Genomic DNA, 16,965 nt, shown 5'->3' on the forward strand with positions numbered 1-16,965 from the left:
GCCTGGAGTTCCGCTCTTTCTTCCATTTTCCTCGGCTATGGATTTTATTCTACCCTCTCTTTCTCGGCGAACAAAACGGAGAAACTATTCGACGGCGGTGTTTTAATTAATAAGCGGAAATACGGCCGAACGGGCTGGCAAGCTCGCTCATCTCCCCTTGTGTGTTTTATTCGAAACGACGTAGTTCGATAATTTCGCGTATAAATCGGCGCAAATATTTAACGAATCGCACAAATGAAATGCTCGTTAGCGTGGAATTACCGAGCGTTATTCTTCCACGCGCCGGGAACAATTTCAGCGTCGCTTTTCCTAGCGAGAACGCAAGGAATATCCTATGAAATTGAAGCCATTAACATTTCGAATACTCTTGCAACATTATCGAACACAGCAGATTTTTAATATTTTAAAAAACATTGAATTTTTTCCGTTTGACATGCATCGCTTCTTTTTTATACAAAATACGGGGTTAACAGAGGTAGCAGGGTTAGAAAAGTAGGGTTTTTCGCGGGACGTTGAATTTCACGGGATGCCGATCGGACTGGAAGGGTCGGTCGAAAATGCTTGAAGCCAAGCGGATTATTAAAAGGGAAACGTAAAAAAAAAATGGTCGGAATCCTGAGTCTAATGGAACAGAGACACGCACGTGGGTCCCGAGAACTGGAACGAACGGAACGAAAATTACACGGTAGATTTAATAAAGCGAGGATCATACAGGGATCCACGCGTAATTTCGTGCGCAGCCTCAAAGTCTCTAATGACGGCCGCCGGCTCCAACGATTGCAGTAACCATCTCGTTCGGATTTTTCACCTCCGCTTTATTCCACGTCATTTTCGTTCTTCGTGGCGAAACACGGAACCAACGTCCGCCGTGAAACGGCCCTTTTTCTTCATCGCCGTTAATTCCCCCGAATCCCGCGTCTTCCGAATTCTGGCCCTCTTTCCGTCACTCTTATTCGATTACACAAACCCGCAAATTATCGAGTACTCCACGCACGCTTTCCACCTACTGCTTCCACCGACGGGGCTAGTAATTTCATTCGCTTCAAACGTCGCGTGAAATTTGAAATTTTAGACACCCCATTATCGTTGATCAATTTTTCTAAAGTGCCTTTCGGATAATTGTTTCATTAAAGTCTGTACTATTTTAAGAAAACGAATGCACGCTGTTGTTTCACTCGCCACGATAGAATTTCGATTACCCTAACAACGTTTAAGGGAATATTGTGGAGAAAAAAGAAGAATTTTTATAAACGCCCGGACAGGGTAATAGGTTGTAAAAATTGCGATGGACGTGCGGGAGAGGACAAATTTGAAGCGGTACAACCGAGCGACATAATTGACCGACGTACTCGACGATGAATAATAAGAATGGGATTCTAAATGGAAATGTTCTCGCTGCCGCAGAGAAAATTTCACAAAGGCGCAGGAAACATAGGGAATACGAATGACGAAATTGTTAGCAGCGAAATTGCAGCAGAAATACTTTATTAGCACGTTGATGAAAATGGTATAGATATCTGTTATGATAACAATGAGAGAGAACTAAATAAATATGAAATTAAACTGCGAGAATGAAAAGGTAGATAATTCGATTTCAATGTATTTTATGAGAACCTACACACAATCAAATCATAGAGACATCATTGCTTCAAAAGAGAAGAGAAAGAAAGAGCTCTGAAAGAACCTTTACAATATCCTTTCTTGCATCACGTTCAAAGCGTTTCACCTTGGAAAAAAAATTTGTACCTTCTTCCACCCCGCCCAGTTTCCCATTCGATATTCCCATCGCACGTCTCGTTACACCCTCATTGTTAGAGTGAAAACGAGGATGTTATGATAGGCCAGTACGGTCCGTTTTGCGGATTCTTCGGTGGAAAGGATCGAAGAAAGAGATAGAAAGGTAGTAGGGGAAATGCGAATGGTGCAGAGACACGACAACCTCGACCCTCTCACGGTTATCATCCCCTGAATGGACAGAAAGGTAGAAAATTCAGGCTGGGCGTTTTGCTCTTTTCAAACGACCTGGCCAGACTGACACTTCGATGACAGGTAGAGTGCCGGCAATTGAAATAACAAGGGAACGTTAAGGAGGAAGCTCTGCTTGAAAACGACGAAGCAGAGGGAAGAGAAGAGGAAGAAAACCACCCCCCCCCCTCTACCTGGTTGGTTAGCCGCCCGGCTGGCTGGCTGCTTGCATGAATTCCGAAAAAGTTTGTTTGAAAGGAATCCGCCACGATGCTTCGTGGCATTCGTCTTCCGTCCTAGATCCGACGAATTGCAAAGCGCCCTGAAAAATTGTCCTTTTCAAACTCGTCGCCGAGCGTAACAATGACGGGTCGCGGTCGACCGTGTTCCCTCGTTCCACTCGGATATTATCGTTCCTTTCGTATGAATTAAATGGACGGTCCCGCGAAAGCTCCTGAATAATAGACGACTGCACCGAGATACGTCGATACTCGCAGTACAAATGTTTTCGCGAGATATTTTCAATTATTACCAGCTAATTTTCCTGGAAAATATATTTTCAGAAAAGCGGAATAATTAATATCAACCGCTTGGGAAAGATCGTCAACTTTGACAAGGGTTGTTTTTATCACCAACCCCTCGGACAACGCGCTAAAAATAATCGTTCGATAATTATAAAAATGAAACGACGTTACCCGTTTCTGTCAACGGAATTACCAATGGATCGCCCGGGTTTTTCGCGAACTCGGAAAATTGTCATTCGCCCCTCCGAACGCGTTTCACCCCCCACAATTTCGCGAGTGCCCGTTGCACGCGGCCGTTCGACGAGTCCATTAATCAGGCACAAAGGAAAAATCAGCCAACGGAGTCCGGTGAAAAAAAAAAGGAGCAGAAAGTAATTAACACCGAGGGAGAGAATTGCAAAATCATCGGGCGGCAACGAAAGTGAAAAGGGCCGACGAGTTCGAAACTCGAAAACCTTCGAATCCAGGGGACAAAGGATACCATCGTGGTCGGTCACGAAAATTTCTGTTACCCCCCATTGAACAGGGTAGGCATTCATAATCGTATCTCGCGCGTTCGTTTACAACGTAACGGCGTGACAAATTCGATACCGGTACCGGGCATAATTGCCCTCGTTTCTCCCCTTTACGTTTCCAGGGCAAACGCGTTGGCTTTGTATGGAAAATATTCCGGGGAACGGATAATCTCTGGTCGCTAGGACCGCTCATGGATACAATTTCCCGACTGGCATCGTTAAATCGGCCATATGCTTAAGTCTGGTCACGTTCGCGCTTCGACCTGATAAATTGATTGCGTTTCGGGATTCGCCACGCTGTCGCAGCTGTTGGAGACACGCGTATCTGACCCAATTTCCGAGGGGTGTCGCGGGCTCGTTTCGCGAATCAGATTTTCCCCCTCGACTCGGCTACGCGCGAACGTTCATTCATATTTAAAGATACGGAACGTGCCGAAACGCGTACCGGTTGAAGGATCGACGAATTTACACGCGGTCTGAGGCAAAGCAAGGACACTTCTTTAGATCTCGTTCTTTCATGCGCGACGATAACTGCCTGTATCAGCCTGAAACGTAACCAGACGTGGTTAATTCGGCAACGGGCGGCGACGTGCGCGGAAAATTATTCCGCTGCAGGCAGCGAGAGAATGTTTTCGTTTCATAAATAAAACGGTCCTCGTATCTGGCTGCCGGGTCCACGATAGTTCGGCCCACGGTTTACACTCATAACATCTGAAAGTTTGCACCGGTGGCCGTGTTAAGGTCAGTCCGTTATTTCCGCTAGCCGCGTTGCTCTCTTTCGCGCGGTTCCGTTTTCCTTCGCCGTTCTGTTACTTCTTCCTTTTTCGTGCTTGTTCAAATAAACCCTGGCCCATGTCGGACGAAGTTCAAGAACGATCCTCCAAGAAATCTTTAAAAACGCTTCCAGGTAGAAACTTTGCGAATGGACGAAGGAATCAGTAATCTAAATGGAATAATTTCCAATTAAATTGTTTGAATGTTAACAATGTTTAACGATATCGATTCGATCGCTGGCTGTGTAACCCTGCGAGCGTTTTCAGCCCGGAACGTATCGATTTGTACGCCGCCATGAATCCGCTGAAAATTCCTGGTCCCTTCTGGTGAGTCATATCCGATCCTTTGCATTAGCCGAACAACACGCGAGGGGAAAAGCGCAGTAAAAATGGCGAGGATCTGGCAAGGGTAGGTTCGTAAGACCGACCGGAGGGGGGTTGTGTGCAAAAAAGTAATCAACGTAACCATATTTTACGGAAGCTGTATACACGCCATGGTATTACACTGGCCGCGATAAAAATACAACGCGAACGGCACGTTGGAAAAATTCCAGACTTGAAAAAAGGTCTAATATAATATTTCCCCTAGGCAGAAACGAACGTCACTGCAATTTTCTGACGTTCCCGGTCCGATGATTATACCGGGTCAAACGCGACACTATGGTAAATATTTTTCCTTCTACGAAAAAGAGTTTGAAAGGATGCTTTTGAGGGAAAAAAAACCCACCCGAAATGGTACAGATGACTCGATGAAACGAACTTTATAGCTCGTTAGATAAGATACTCAGCGTTTTCCGTGTTCCAACGTGCTGTACAAAGACGTTGCTGTATTAAATAGACAGCACTCTAAGTTCCTAAGAAACTCGATGCTTCAATTGTTTTCGGATACGAGAGTCGGAGCAACGACTTTTTGCTGCGAGAAGCAACAGCTATTCCGATGGAAACTAACGACACGCTTTCAAGGTAAATACCTTTGAATTCCGGGGGAGCAAAACGTTGCCACGATGAAGTAGAAATAATGAAAAAAAAAAAAAAAGAAAGGATATAATCGAAGGTCATTTTTTCGAAGAATCGTTTTATCGTTCGACCGTATTATTTCATGGTGCTTTAAAAAACTAGAGTGGATGAAAAAGTATCGGCACTCCATTATTTGTTACAACTTGTACATTATTCGAAATGAAAGGTGAAAGCTTGTTCTTCGCCCACTCTCCGCCACATTATCTACCAAGATATGAAAGTTATTAGGATGCTCTTCTGATCCAGAGTATCTAGAGAGAGCCCGCGGTAGACGAGACGGAATGGAAGTTAGAGCTAATAAAAAAGCGACAAGAAGGAAAGAAGTTCGATAAGATAAAAAGCACGTATTAAAAGTGGAAGCTGTGCTCTTAAGTGAGACGTAAGAAGCTTCTTCCCGATGTCGATGAAGTTAGTCTAGCCGTGGCTGCGCGACGTGAAACCGTCGAGCGTTAAAGCGAAGGAGACGCTTTCCAAATTGACCAAACACGCCGCGAGATAAGTCTGTTAACGACTATGTTAAAAGAGAAGAAGGCCGGCTGTTCTTTCACGGAGCTCGGGGGAAAAAATCCGGCTAGCAGTCCACGGGACCGCCTAAAAGCACCATAAAGATTCCCGCTTCTCAAATATTGCGCGGATGCAGGTGCTTTCCAGGCTACGGCAACGTGCTCGATAAGACTAGTAGAATTTCTAAGAACTCGCTGCTACTGTCATAAAACGGAGTGCTCTACAGAGACATCCGTTGTTATCCCGCCGGAGAAATCGTTTCGCCGAGCACTTTTGTTCTGCATATTCGCCAAAGAGGAGCGCGACTCGACGAGGGGTGATAATGAGTAACGAAGGTTAACATTCATTTGCTTTTTAGTAAAACAGTGAATCACCGCGAGACTCGAAATCTCAGGGACTTTAGAACACCTTTCAGCTTTAATCTTTGTTTGATAAAATTATCTAAATACTACACGGAGTGGTTCGCGTATTTGTCTAGAGAACAGATCGCGGTAAGCATTATGAGAATTGAAACGGAGCTCGATTTCAAACGTTTATGATAATTCCAGCGGTAAAACGGAGCCATTTGTTTGGCAATTTGGCCGCGGACAAATTTTCCAGCGACCGTTTCCTCCGCGACACAGATATCCCTTCGCCGAGAAAGGCCATCATCCACGGAACGGAAACGCGGCCCGGATCGTCGCTCGTTATTCGTCCATTCATCCGAGCGACGCGATTCATTTGCCGGAATTACACGGCGAAAGGTGGTGCTGATGACGAAGGGTGCCACAAGATGTCGGAAAGCTAGCGGATATCTGTGCACCTTTTACTTTTGCAATCTCCCGCTCGGTTGAAACGTCAAGAGCGACTCGGAGAGGTTCACGCCCGGACGGAGAGATCCTGAGGGAAAGAGAGGAAAAACGGAGCGGAAAGAGAGAGAGAGTGAGAAAGCAGAAGGGAAAACCGGGAGACGTGAAAGCCGTGGAACGAAGCTGGGACAGAGACAGAGACACGTCTAAAAGGTTTTAAAGAGTCGAGGAACAGCGACGGCTTATTCGAGCCGTTTCGTTCGCGGTACCTCGAGTTACATTTATACCGGTGGAAAGAACGCTTCTCGGGGATGGGATCCCTGGCAAAGGCGCGGGCACAATGTGAACCGCTCGAGAGGATAGAAGCTTTGAAACGCGGGCTCGGAAGGTAGCTGGGACCAACCGGGTGACCCGGTGGCCTCGTAAAACACCGAGCTGACAATGAGCAACGTGCCCGAATGACCGGCACCGATCCGGAAACGCGTCTCGCTGGATACATCGAACAATGCAATCTCAGGATATGTAATACTACGGCTGTCGATACGCGGACACGTCGGATCAACCGTGTTTCCTGTTTTCTGATCAACACCCGCGCGGATACACTAAACCATGACGAAATGTCCTAACCGATACGCGCAGAAACGTGTTGTTTTATTACACTCTATTCTTTTATTATAGCCTTATGATTGAAAATGCGTCTGCAATAAACTTTCATTGATATTGACTGATAATCTACTTGAATCTCTCTTCTATTTCTATTAGACATTCTATTATGTTAAATAAGAAAGTCTTCGGAAAAAGTTACACAGATAAGGGTTACTTTGCTTCTCCTATTTCTACCTATGATAGAGCAGGTTTTTGCACGAAGCCACCGTTTTCAGGCAACGACACTGCTCTTCCGGTGTACGTGCAATTAAAGGTGCTTGCTCACGACTTCCTTTACCGAGGATCGTAAACTTTATCGCGCAATTTGCGTAATGCGCGTAGAAACGTCTAAATAGGAAGAAGAAACGCACGAGTGCGCGGTCTCTTTCAATTAATTGTAGAGCGACAGCGTTTAATGGTTGCAACTAAATAAATAATCGAGCATTAAACGTGGGAAGAAAAAGTAATGGAGGATGTTAGATAGAAGAACCAAGTTGAACCGGGAATTAATGCAAAGAGAAACAACCTTTCCCTCCTCGTCTGCTTAATTTATTGCATTCACAACCTGATAATTTATCTCGAAACCTCATTTATGTACAAAAATTGATCGTTGTAAATATATTATCCAAGCTATTCTAACTCGTTCTCACGAAGCGACAAAAACGAAAAAGGATTACGCGTCCTCGTTTCGAAAATCTGAATGAGCGGAACGACCACCCACCGAAGAGGAACGAAGCCCGAAGGAATCAGTCAGCCGGTACAAGAAATCCTCTTTTAATCTGTAACGTGCCTTCGGGATAGGAAAACGCAAGGCCGTTGGTAATCCCATTTGTCTTCTAGATTCGGCCCAGCCGTGGTCAGGTACGAAGGTAAAAGGGGAACGAACAGGTACACGAGATCGTGGATTCTACCTGTTCCAACGGCCCCCCATTTTCTTTTCTTTTCCTTTTCCCTACGATTCGATTCGCTCTCTTTCAGCCGGGATTACGGGACGGTTTTTCCGGCGAAAGTTTCACAATTAGCAGCCGAGACACGTATTCGAAAGCGGGTGAAAAGCATTTTTCACAGGGAATTTTCGTCCACGAGCACGCTTTACGCCTGTTCGTTTCCCCTTTGCGGATTATCACTGGGAAACACATAAATATTATGAGGTGCACGCGAATGTTTCAACCTCTCTTTTAAACGAAGAAGACTACAATTTTTGCGTACCACCGATAAGTTATGGGAGTAAATTACGAACGACCACGTCGAAGTGCGAGCTTATGAAGTGGCTTACGACGAGGCGAATCGATGGAAACTCATTTTTTCCACCAACTCGTACATCATAGCCGAAATCGAAACTTGACAACAAAACCCCCATACGCTACGCGTATGGCGCGTAATAAATCACGGTAAAAAGAGCTCGATCCTTTTTTCCCCTGCAAGCCTGACGAAATCCTAGCTTCTCCTCTACCGTCTGCCTTTCGGCTTGATCTTACAAAGATCCTCTCTATACCCTGCTGGAGAAAACACGCAGGGCCGTAGAATCCCCAACCCCAACCACCATTTTTCTTTTTTTCCCTTTTTCGCTCTGTTTACAGTTAGATCGTCCTCCAAATATTTGAGACACGAAAATAGGGCTCTCACCGTTCGATCGTTACCGAGCACTTTTCTACGAGATGAGAAGAAATTTCGGAGCATTTCTTTTCCCTATCTCCTTCTCGAATCGCTCTCGATAGAACGATAAGGCTACTTTCGATTCGTATACAATTTTGTAAATCAGAAATCCTAAACGAAATGGAACAACAACGTCCTCGTTTCCGCTGTATACCTTATAACGATAGAAAACCATTCTCGCTGATCTATCGTTAGATTATTTATCTCGGATAATCTCGTAAGGCGGATCGAATAGAAAGTAATTTCAGGGTGAAAAGCTGTGACCGTATGCGACTTATCTATGGATCAGCTGTTAATGGAAACTAGGCGTGAATTCGTCTGGTTCGTCGGATAAAAAGGATCCATTTGGTCCCTTCAGGCCCGCAAATATCTCCCCCTCGTGACAAGCTGACCGAGCAGTTATATACGCTAGGAGGAGAACAGCTGAAACTGAAGCGTGTCACGAAAAGTTAACGCGACCAGCCAGAGTTCTCGTGAACGCGAACGACCACCTGACACGAATAAAAGGGACACAGTTTCGTGGCAGGGGGTGCGAGAGCATTGTGTTCCCGTAGCATTCCGAGCACGGGATCGATCGAACACAATTGACTTTCCTAATTTCCTCGTACCGGCCGCGACAAAGTGTGGCTTGTTGCAATTTCGTATTTCGTGCGAGGAGGCGCGGCTCGCTTTATGCGGCTCTGCACACTGCCCCTTTTCAATGAATTCTTTTACACCCGATTCAACGGTCGATGACAATTTTCGCGAGGGATCGAACGGAGCTGATAACCAACTAAACGATATTAGCTTGGCTATAGACGTCGAGTAGATATTACAAATTTTTATCAATGTTTGAAGCTACTTGAGGAGCACTCGAAGCCATCGCTAATGGCCAGTGGCGAACAGGTTGGTCGAATTTCAATCTTCATTCGGGCCGTTAATCGTGTACTAGGTTGTTGTATGATAAAGGTTTCATTGAACGGAGAAAAGGAGGCGTACGATGGAACGTATCGGTTTAATACGTGCAAAGGAGATTGCCCGTATGTCACGGAATAGATTGCCGTGTCTCGGATGGCGTTGAAAGGTGTTAGGCGCAGGGGAGGTGGATGGAACGATATCGGGGACACGTTAACATTAGACACCGAGTGAATAGCTTGTCGTGCAAATGCACCGGGAGGCCTCTATTGAATTAAGAACGACAACGATGCAGCGTGATGATCGATAAAAGGTAATGCGCTCGTTCGGTGTGCGGGGCCGATGCAATTTCGACTGTGTTCCTTTGCAAGACCGTCAGAGGGGAGCCGATAAAGGCGAGTTAATTGGTAAGTGGGTGAGAATTGTCGCGAACCGTGAAGGGGCGAGGAACAGTTCGATCAATAGAGTTTTTCTATAATTCGACCCGACGACAAGCGGCACGTGAACGATGAGTTTCACGCGTGATGCTGTTCGTATACTTTTGACCGGTCCATATGTTCCCGCAAAACCCGCCCGTCCGAAGATGACCCCATTGACGGTACGATCACAATGGCGCGAAATGTGCTGCCGTTAAATCGAGCTATAGGTCGGGACCCGTGTTCAATGGCATGACTACAGTCTCGTTAGTTTGTCATTCGGGAATGATATATAATTTTACAGCGTTAACGTTACGAGAGTAAGCTACTGTTCCCAGTTCAAGCTTTACGAACGGATTCGATCGTTTAATCGCGGTTGTAAATTTCAGCGAGCGATCAATGATTTTCTTACGGTTTAACGGAGCAGACGAAGCAAATTGATGGCTATTTTGGTACAATAAAAGTCTAACTATCAAAGTCACGGACTGTAATTGTTATTGCGTTCCAGCGAAGTGGCTCAGACGCGAAACGAATGCAGAAAACATTGTTCTGTTTAATAATAAAAAGCAGAATATTGATTCGTTCTATTTTTGTATTAGACTCGCTTCGTTTCACTTCCTTTAACCGTATTATACGGTCGTCCATCGTTCTCGCGAACGAGTGGAGAGACAAAAGGTAAAGTAGATAAGACGCAAGATGATTAAATAATGACAGTTCTCTTACCTAAATAATGGCAGTTCTACGTCCATTGATGCTGCGCCGGGGGCGGAGGCGGCGGCGGCAATGGCAGGGGTCTCTCCAAAACAGGAACAGGGGACACGTCTGGCATGGCGAACCTTAGCTTCTGCCAAAACAACTTGTCCCCCCACACCAGCACGGTGTGCGAGGAGATTCTCTTTTTGAGATCGGCGTCGAGATCCCGTGGACACACACCGCCTACCAGCAGCAGGATCACCGAACGGCCCTTCCCTTTCAGAGCGTCCCTAAGCGCCGCTTTAAACTCGAACCTGGCCCACTCGCCGTGCAGAAAGTTCTTCGACAGCACGAGGATGGTGCGCCTCGAGGAATCGGCAGCCTCGGCCACTGCATCCGCAACGTTGCTACCGGCGCCCAGGTCCCGGTAGTGCAAACACAAACGATACGAGGTCTCCAGACCTGGTACCAGGATCGTCGATACGAACGCTTCGTCGACAGCCGAATAGGAGATGTATGCGTCGAAGGGTTTCTCCTGATCCTCGAACGCGGCAGTTTTGTAGCAAGCTCTCAAACCGCATCTGCTCGCTGCCCATGTCCTGAGCGTACGACGATGCCTGAAGGCGCCGCACACCAGCGCGACCATAGCAAAAATCAGCACCGCGGTGGCGAGCAGTAGCGGCAGATAAGCCTCGAGCGGTCGGCTCTCGATGACCGAGGTCGTGCCGGTTAACGCGGCGCAATTTATGACCGATCCGTTGGTCGGAAGAGTAATAGGCACGCCGAGGGAACAGGTGACGCTACGCCAGTCGCTGATCTTTGCTCGGTTACGGGACATCCACTCGCGCACACGATCCAAGTAAGAGCACTCGCAGCTCCATGGGTTGCTCGACAAACCGATGTCAACCAGATAAGGATTCTGTCCGAGTTGCCAAACGGCGAAAGTGCCGAGCCGATTGTTCTCCAGCCGTAACACTTCCAGCTGACGTAGCGGAAGAAACGTTTGGTTATCTATATAAGTCAGTAGATTGTTTTGTAAGTAGAGCTCCTTCAGGTTCTCCAACGGCATCAATTCTACACCGTTGAGCACGCTTATCTTGTTGTTCTCCAGATGAAGGACCAACAGACGCTTCAAACCGCTGAAAGTGTGATTCCGTATAGCGATGATGTTGCTATCGTTCGCGTACAGGATCTGCAGGTTCTTCCGGCCGATGAACGAGTGGGAATTCAATTCCCCGAAATTGTTTCCATCGAGGTAAACCTCGGTGGCGTCCATCGGCAATCGACCGGGTAGCGTTTTGTAGCCGGAGTTCGAGCAATCCACCACGTTCGCCGACCAGGATTGATCGTGATAGCAAGTACAGTTAGTCGGGCAGGTCATCTCGCAGTCGCACGCGTCGAAGTCGCAACAATGACAGAGCGCGAAACAGTGAGCCTTGTACGTGCAGAGAAATTGAGACGGTTTAGCCTCGAGCAACGGTATGTAAGATTTGTGTCGATCGTAGGGAAGCCGGCAATAAACCGACTCGAGATCCATTACCCTCGGGTGTTGCCTCAGCGACAGCGAATTGATTCGTTGCAACCACTCGGTGGTGCAGTCGCATATGAACGGATTGCCTCCTATATAAAACTCGGGCAATTGTCGGTAAGCTGGGACCGGTGTCAACTGAAGCGCGGACAGATTCATCTTGACTATCTGATTCGCGTAAAGATCGACCCTGGTCAGATTCTTCTTGTCGAAAAACGTTTGCGGTTCGACCGTTTGTATCAGATTATCGTTGACGAACAGTAGCTCGATGGAATCCGGTATCGACCTCGAGTGTATCCTCGTTAGCTGGTTGAACGACACGTCGAGCGTCTGTAATCTCATTCCCTGTGGCGCGACGCCGAGATCCATAATAAGATTTTTATGCAGATCCATCCACTGCAATTTCTCCGGCAAGTAACCGTAATCGAACTGCGCGATCATGTTGTCGGACATGTTCAACCATAGGAGACCGGGCGCGCTCGCGAACATACCGGACATGTCCTGCAACAAATTCGAGTCCAAACGAATCGCCTGTAAAGCCGGGTTCGCGGAAAACACTCCGTCCTCCACCGTTTCGATCTTGTTCCTGGCCAAATTCAGGATCTGCAATGCTGGCAGCTCGGCGAAATCCTCGACGGTGACGTTCGTGATCTCGTTCTCGATCATTCGTAATCCGTAGAGACTGGACATTCCACGAAAACCCGGCCTGTTCAAGGTTCTGATTTGATTCTCACCAAGGTCCAGGGTACGGAGCATTCTCATGTCCTTCAATGCGACCGGTATGCTGTCCAGACTGTTCCCGGACAGATTCAGGTCCTGCATACTGGAGCAATTTCGAAAGGCATCCGGGTGAATACCTTCGAGTTGATTAGAATCGAGCGACAGCAGGGAAAGTGCGAACAGCCCGTTCAGAGAGTAAGCGTCCAGGTAAGTTAATCGATTGTACGCTAGATCTAGCGTGTGCAGATTACTCATCGGCGCGAACGTGTCCGCCGGTATCGTCTCGATCTCGTTGTACTGCAAATTCAATATCTGCAGGGTGTAAAGGTCTTTGAAGAGGGCCGGGTCCAACCGACTGATTCGATTATGGGACAGATTCAAGAGGACCAGCCGAATCAATCCGGAGAACGTAGCGGAGTTTAGCCACGAGCTGGTCAACGCGTTCCTCGACAGATCCAACGCTACCAGCTGATTCATGTCGGCGATCAGGCCCGGTGACAGTACGCTGATCGAGTTATTCTGCAATCGTAACTCCTTCAAAGATTTCGCCGAGTCACGAAACATTTCCGTCGGCAACGCGACGATTCTGTTGCTCGATAAATCGAACGTCTCCAACGATCTAAGCCCGTGCAATGCCTCGTCCGCTACCATGGAGATCGCGTTGCTGGATAAGTTCAATACTCGTAGCCTCTTCAACGAGGAAAATCCGTAAGCAGGCAGCACCAAAATTTGATTATTCGACACGTCCAACGACTGCACGTCCAAGGAACATGGATACGGCGACGGTGTGGATTCCTGTTGACGTCTCGGATGTTTCTCCGTCTCGATGTCCCTGAAGCTAAGCTCACCGATGTCCTTCAACATGTTCCAGGAGATGTTCAGAGTAAGCAAGTTCGACAGCGGGCAAAACAAGTGTTCCGGTATCTGCCAGATGTTGTTCCACGATAAATCAATCTTCTCGATCTGCGGGACCGAATCGAACGCGCCGTTCTCCAGCTCCAAACTGTAATTGCTCTTCCGCCCGTTCAAGCTTCTGATCGTCAGATTGCGAAGATCTCGGAGACCGCTGAGAACTTTGGCCGGCCAGTGTACCAGCTTGCATCCAGTCAACCTGAGTGATCGCAATCTCCATAACTGTACGAACCCGTCGACGTTCAGGACACCGTTTCCCAGTGACTCGGATTCCTCGCAGACCACGTTCACCGTGGTCACGTACTCGCTGGTAGCTTGAGAAAAGTTCGTTCTGAGCGAATCGTTGCCGACGTAACGATGCACGCAAGTGACCGCGCCATCCTGTCTCGACTCCCAGGAACAATGCTCGGGCAGATCGAGCCTGGGTGGTAGCTCGCTGGTCACGGCGAACACGTGGTATACCGGGACCAGAAGACAGTAGTAGTAAACCAACGACAGCGAGACCGATCTCCTCAGCCCTTGCGGACCGGCAAGCCCACGCATCTTTAGCGAACCCGTTGCCTTCCCGTATTTCCGCTCCTCTGTCTCCACCCGGTCATCACACGCCTCCCACCGCTCTTATTAACGCACGTTGTGGTCGCTTCTGTACGCCCTCCAGTATTTACTACGAATGACTCGCATGTGTGGCGCTGCCTCTCGACGCCGATCGTTGATCCTCGATCGTGAGTAGTCTTAATGACTCGAATGTTTGTTGTTAAGAATTCCGGAACACGACCACTCGTCGAACTCGTCTGCCTCGTCTTCTGTATACGGTCCTTTTAATCGAGCAGAAGAGGCACAATATTATCGCGTTTCACTGAGTGTTTTCAAGTAGTCTACACTTAAAGAATCACACTTCACCCGACCGGCAAATCGTCCGCGTTTCAAACATTTCGAGCCGAGATACTCGACCGGTTTGACTGAAAGTATCGTATTACCGACTGAATGAATCCTCGAGATGATTACGTACAAACGTCGTGACGCTTAGTGAATTCAGTTCGCGCGTTTCGTTTTCTCTCCTCTTGTCAAAATGATACTTGTTTACGTTGCTTAGTCATCGGGGGATCGACAACGTTCACCGCCTCCCTGTTCATACTTTTGCTCGACGAATTATCCGACACTAACCTAGAGTTCCGGTGAAATTTTATGTTTCCTATTCCGTTCGCGAAATGTCCCATTGCCAACGCGCGTGCATCGCACCGTTTCCAATAAGCAACGTAATCGACACGGTTTGAAATTGCGATCCTTTCTCACCGAGTTTCCATCGCTCTTACGATCAAAATAAATTCGCACGAGTTTCCCGAATATTAAGGACGAGAGCAAGAGAAGAGAATAGAATATCCGTAGAGCACGACACTCCAAACCATAACACTCGCTACGGCGACCACCGCGCAACTGACGGTTGAGATCTCCTCAGCATCTAACTCGACGCATAGCGTCCACGAATCGTTCCTTCCCCCTCCACTGGCGGCAGCACTAACACACCGAGGACCGGCATCCAACTTCAGTGAGCACGCGCCTCTCCTCGGACCCGCCATAGTCGAACGAAGACAGCATACGTTCTCGTCCTTTCCTCTTTCGACCTGTGTGAAAATAACGCGCGCTTTTGTCCACGAACGGTGTGTTGTCTTCCTATCCACGCAGCGTACGGCCTGCTGTAACGTAAGTGCGAAAAAAAGGTACGTCGTGCACGCAAACTATCTCTATCTTGTCGACATTTGCAGGTTGGAGAGTATTACCTGTGCATCTCGAAGATGTTGACTGCAAACGAGACACCTTACACCTCCACGTCCACGGCCACCCTCATCTTACGCGATGAAATCTTATTCTTAACCAGAACGACCACCCTGCTCTACGGAAGGTGAGTCAAGAACGTATAAGATTTTATTCGAACGCGTTTCTCGATCGCTTGCATGCGCACGCCATTGTCGTTGCGTGGGAGTGGAAAATACTTTAAACGACGAATTTCTTTATTTCGTGTTCAATTTTCTAGCTTCAAATTCAGGTCATTCTAGTTGAATTCATTTTTCGTTTAATAAACATGTGTATTTCTATGTAATTAAACGAAACGTTTTGTTGAAACAAAATGGCTGCCGGAGCACGTGCATGCATAGAGAGTATCGAATTCGCGCAATCGATCGAGAAACATTATATCATTCGATATTTTTCGATTCTGTTTTGTTGCGTTGTTATTTCACCCACTCGATCAAATGTTTGCATTATCATTGCAAATATCAATTGTATTTAATAAATTTAAGTAAATATCAAAACGATCGCGAATTAAAAATAACTATTATAGATGGCGCGGTCATCGAAGAGGTTAGTTTTAAACGTGTTATTAGCCATCAGTGTTAACAAAATAACAACCTCAAAATGAAACAATGTACGATTTTACGTTCTGATAAGGATAACGATATTATACGTTCCGAGAATCATTACTCGATTCGATTTCTTTAAAAAGAATTATCTTCCTGTAGCATCCGATACAAGACACCCAGTGTCTATTCGCGTCTACACCCATCTATCGTATCTTTCGTATCGATAAAAGTAAGGATGTGTCGCTAAGGTGGAAGAAAGATGGTCGAATGGGGCGAACGTGCACGAAGAAGAGCGAACCGGTCTCTGCGCTGCTTCTCTTTGCCTCTCGCGTTTCTCTATCGCGATCCACGCGATATTCAGAACACACCACCCCTGTCCAAGGACTGTTCATAAAAAGGTTTCGATCAATTTTTAAGTGGTCGACCGACCAGCGCGCTTGTCTGTTTCTCTTTGTATCGTCGCGGCTTTCGAGGGGGGGTGGAAGACGCGGGAGAGGACGTATTTATACGCGAGTCTGCGATCCTCGCGAACCATCGAGATCTTCGATTTGTGTGTAACACGACGACTGACTCCGCAGGATCGAGTCCTTGATACGCTTTTGAATAAGTCTCGCTGATTCATTCTTGTCCACCCGTCGAGAGACTTTCGAGTTGATCGATGATGATCCCGGATGATTTGTATTATGTATCCTGTCGAGGTGAATTGAATTTCGGGGAATCCGCGCGAGTAGCATGCTTTCCACGGCACGAACAGCCTCGAGAGTAATCGAGATCAGCTTTGGCTTACGCGCGATTCGATTAGCGATCTTTTAATTTAATTTAACGCTTCGATGCTCGATATTAGATATTTCTGACCATTTAATTTATTTCCATTTGAAATTTGAAATTATTAGCGGTATTTGTAGTTCCATAAGATTTCCTTTGAACCAGTTTTCCAATCTCGAGTAAAGAATTCTGAAACTTTCAAGTAGTAGAAGCAATATTCGATAGGGGCGGTTCTTTCACGAATGATCGATCACCTTCTTAATTGATACACATACCAAGGTGAAAGAGATTCT

The 16,965-nt window shown here is 47.0% G+C and overlaps 1 protein-coding gene and 1 long non-coding RNA gene across 3 annotated transcripts in view; one reads left to right on the forward strand and one right to left on the reverse strand.

The window, feature by feature from the left end:
- Window positions 1-14,989, reverse strand: part of Toll-6 (Toll-like receptor 6) — a 38,594-nt gene extending 23,605 nt beyond the window's left edge. For both annotated transcript variants that reach the window (XM_076692278.1, XM_034327893.2), the window contains exon 1: window positions 10,421-14,989. In XM_076692278.1, coding sequence (XP_076548393.1) covers window positions 10,437-14,093 — 3,657 coding nt within the window. In that variant the 5' untranslated portion in view covers window positions 14,094-14,989 and the 3' untranslated portion in view covers window positions 10,421-10,436. The remainder of the gene's footprint in view (window positions 1-10,420) is intronic.
- Window positions 14,990-15,097: 108 nt separating this feature from the next.
- Window positions 15,098-16,965, forward strand: part of LOC117605989 (uncharacterized) — a 177,002-nt gene continuing 175,134 nt past the window's right edge. Inside the window, exons 1-2 of the long non-coding RNA XR_004581848.2 lie at window positions 15,098-15,251; window positions 15,314-15,450. This is a non-coding gene — a long non-coding RNA (uncharacterized LOC117605989). The remainder of the gene's footprint in view (window positions 15,252-15,313; window positions 15,451-16,965) is intronic.

The sequence above is a fragment of the Osmia lignaria genome, chromosome 2 (genome assembly GCF_051020975.1).
Source record: "Osmia lignaria lignaria isolate PbOS001 chromosome 2, iyOsmLign1, whole genome shotgun sequence".
NCBI classification, from domain to species: Eukaryota; Metazoa; Arthropoda; class Insecta; order Hymenoptera; family Megachilidae; genus Osmia; species Osmia lignaria.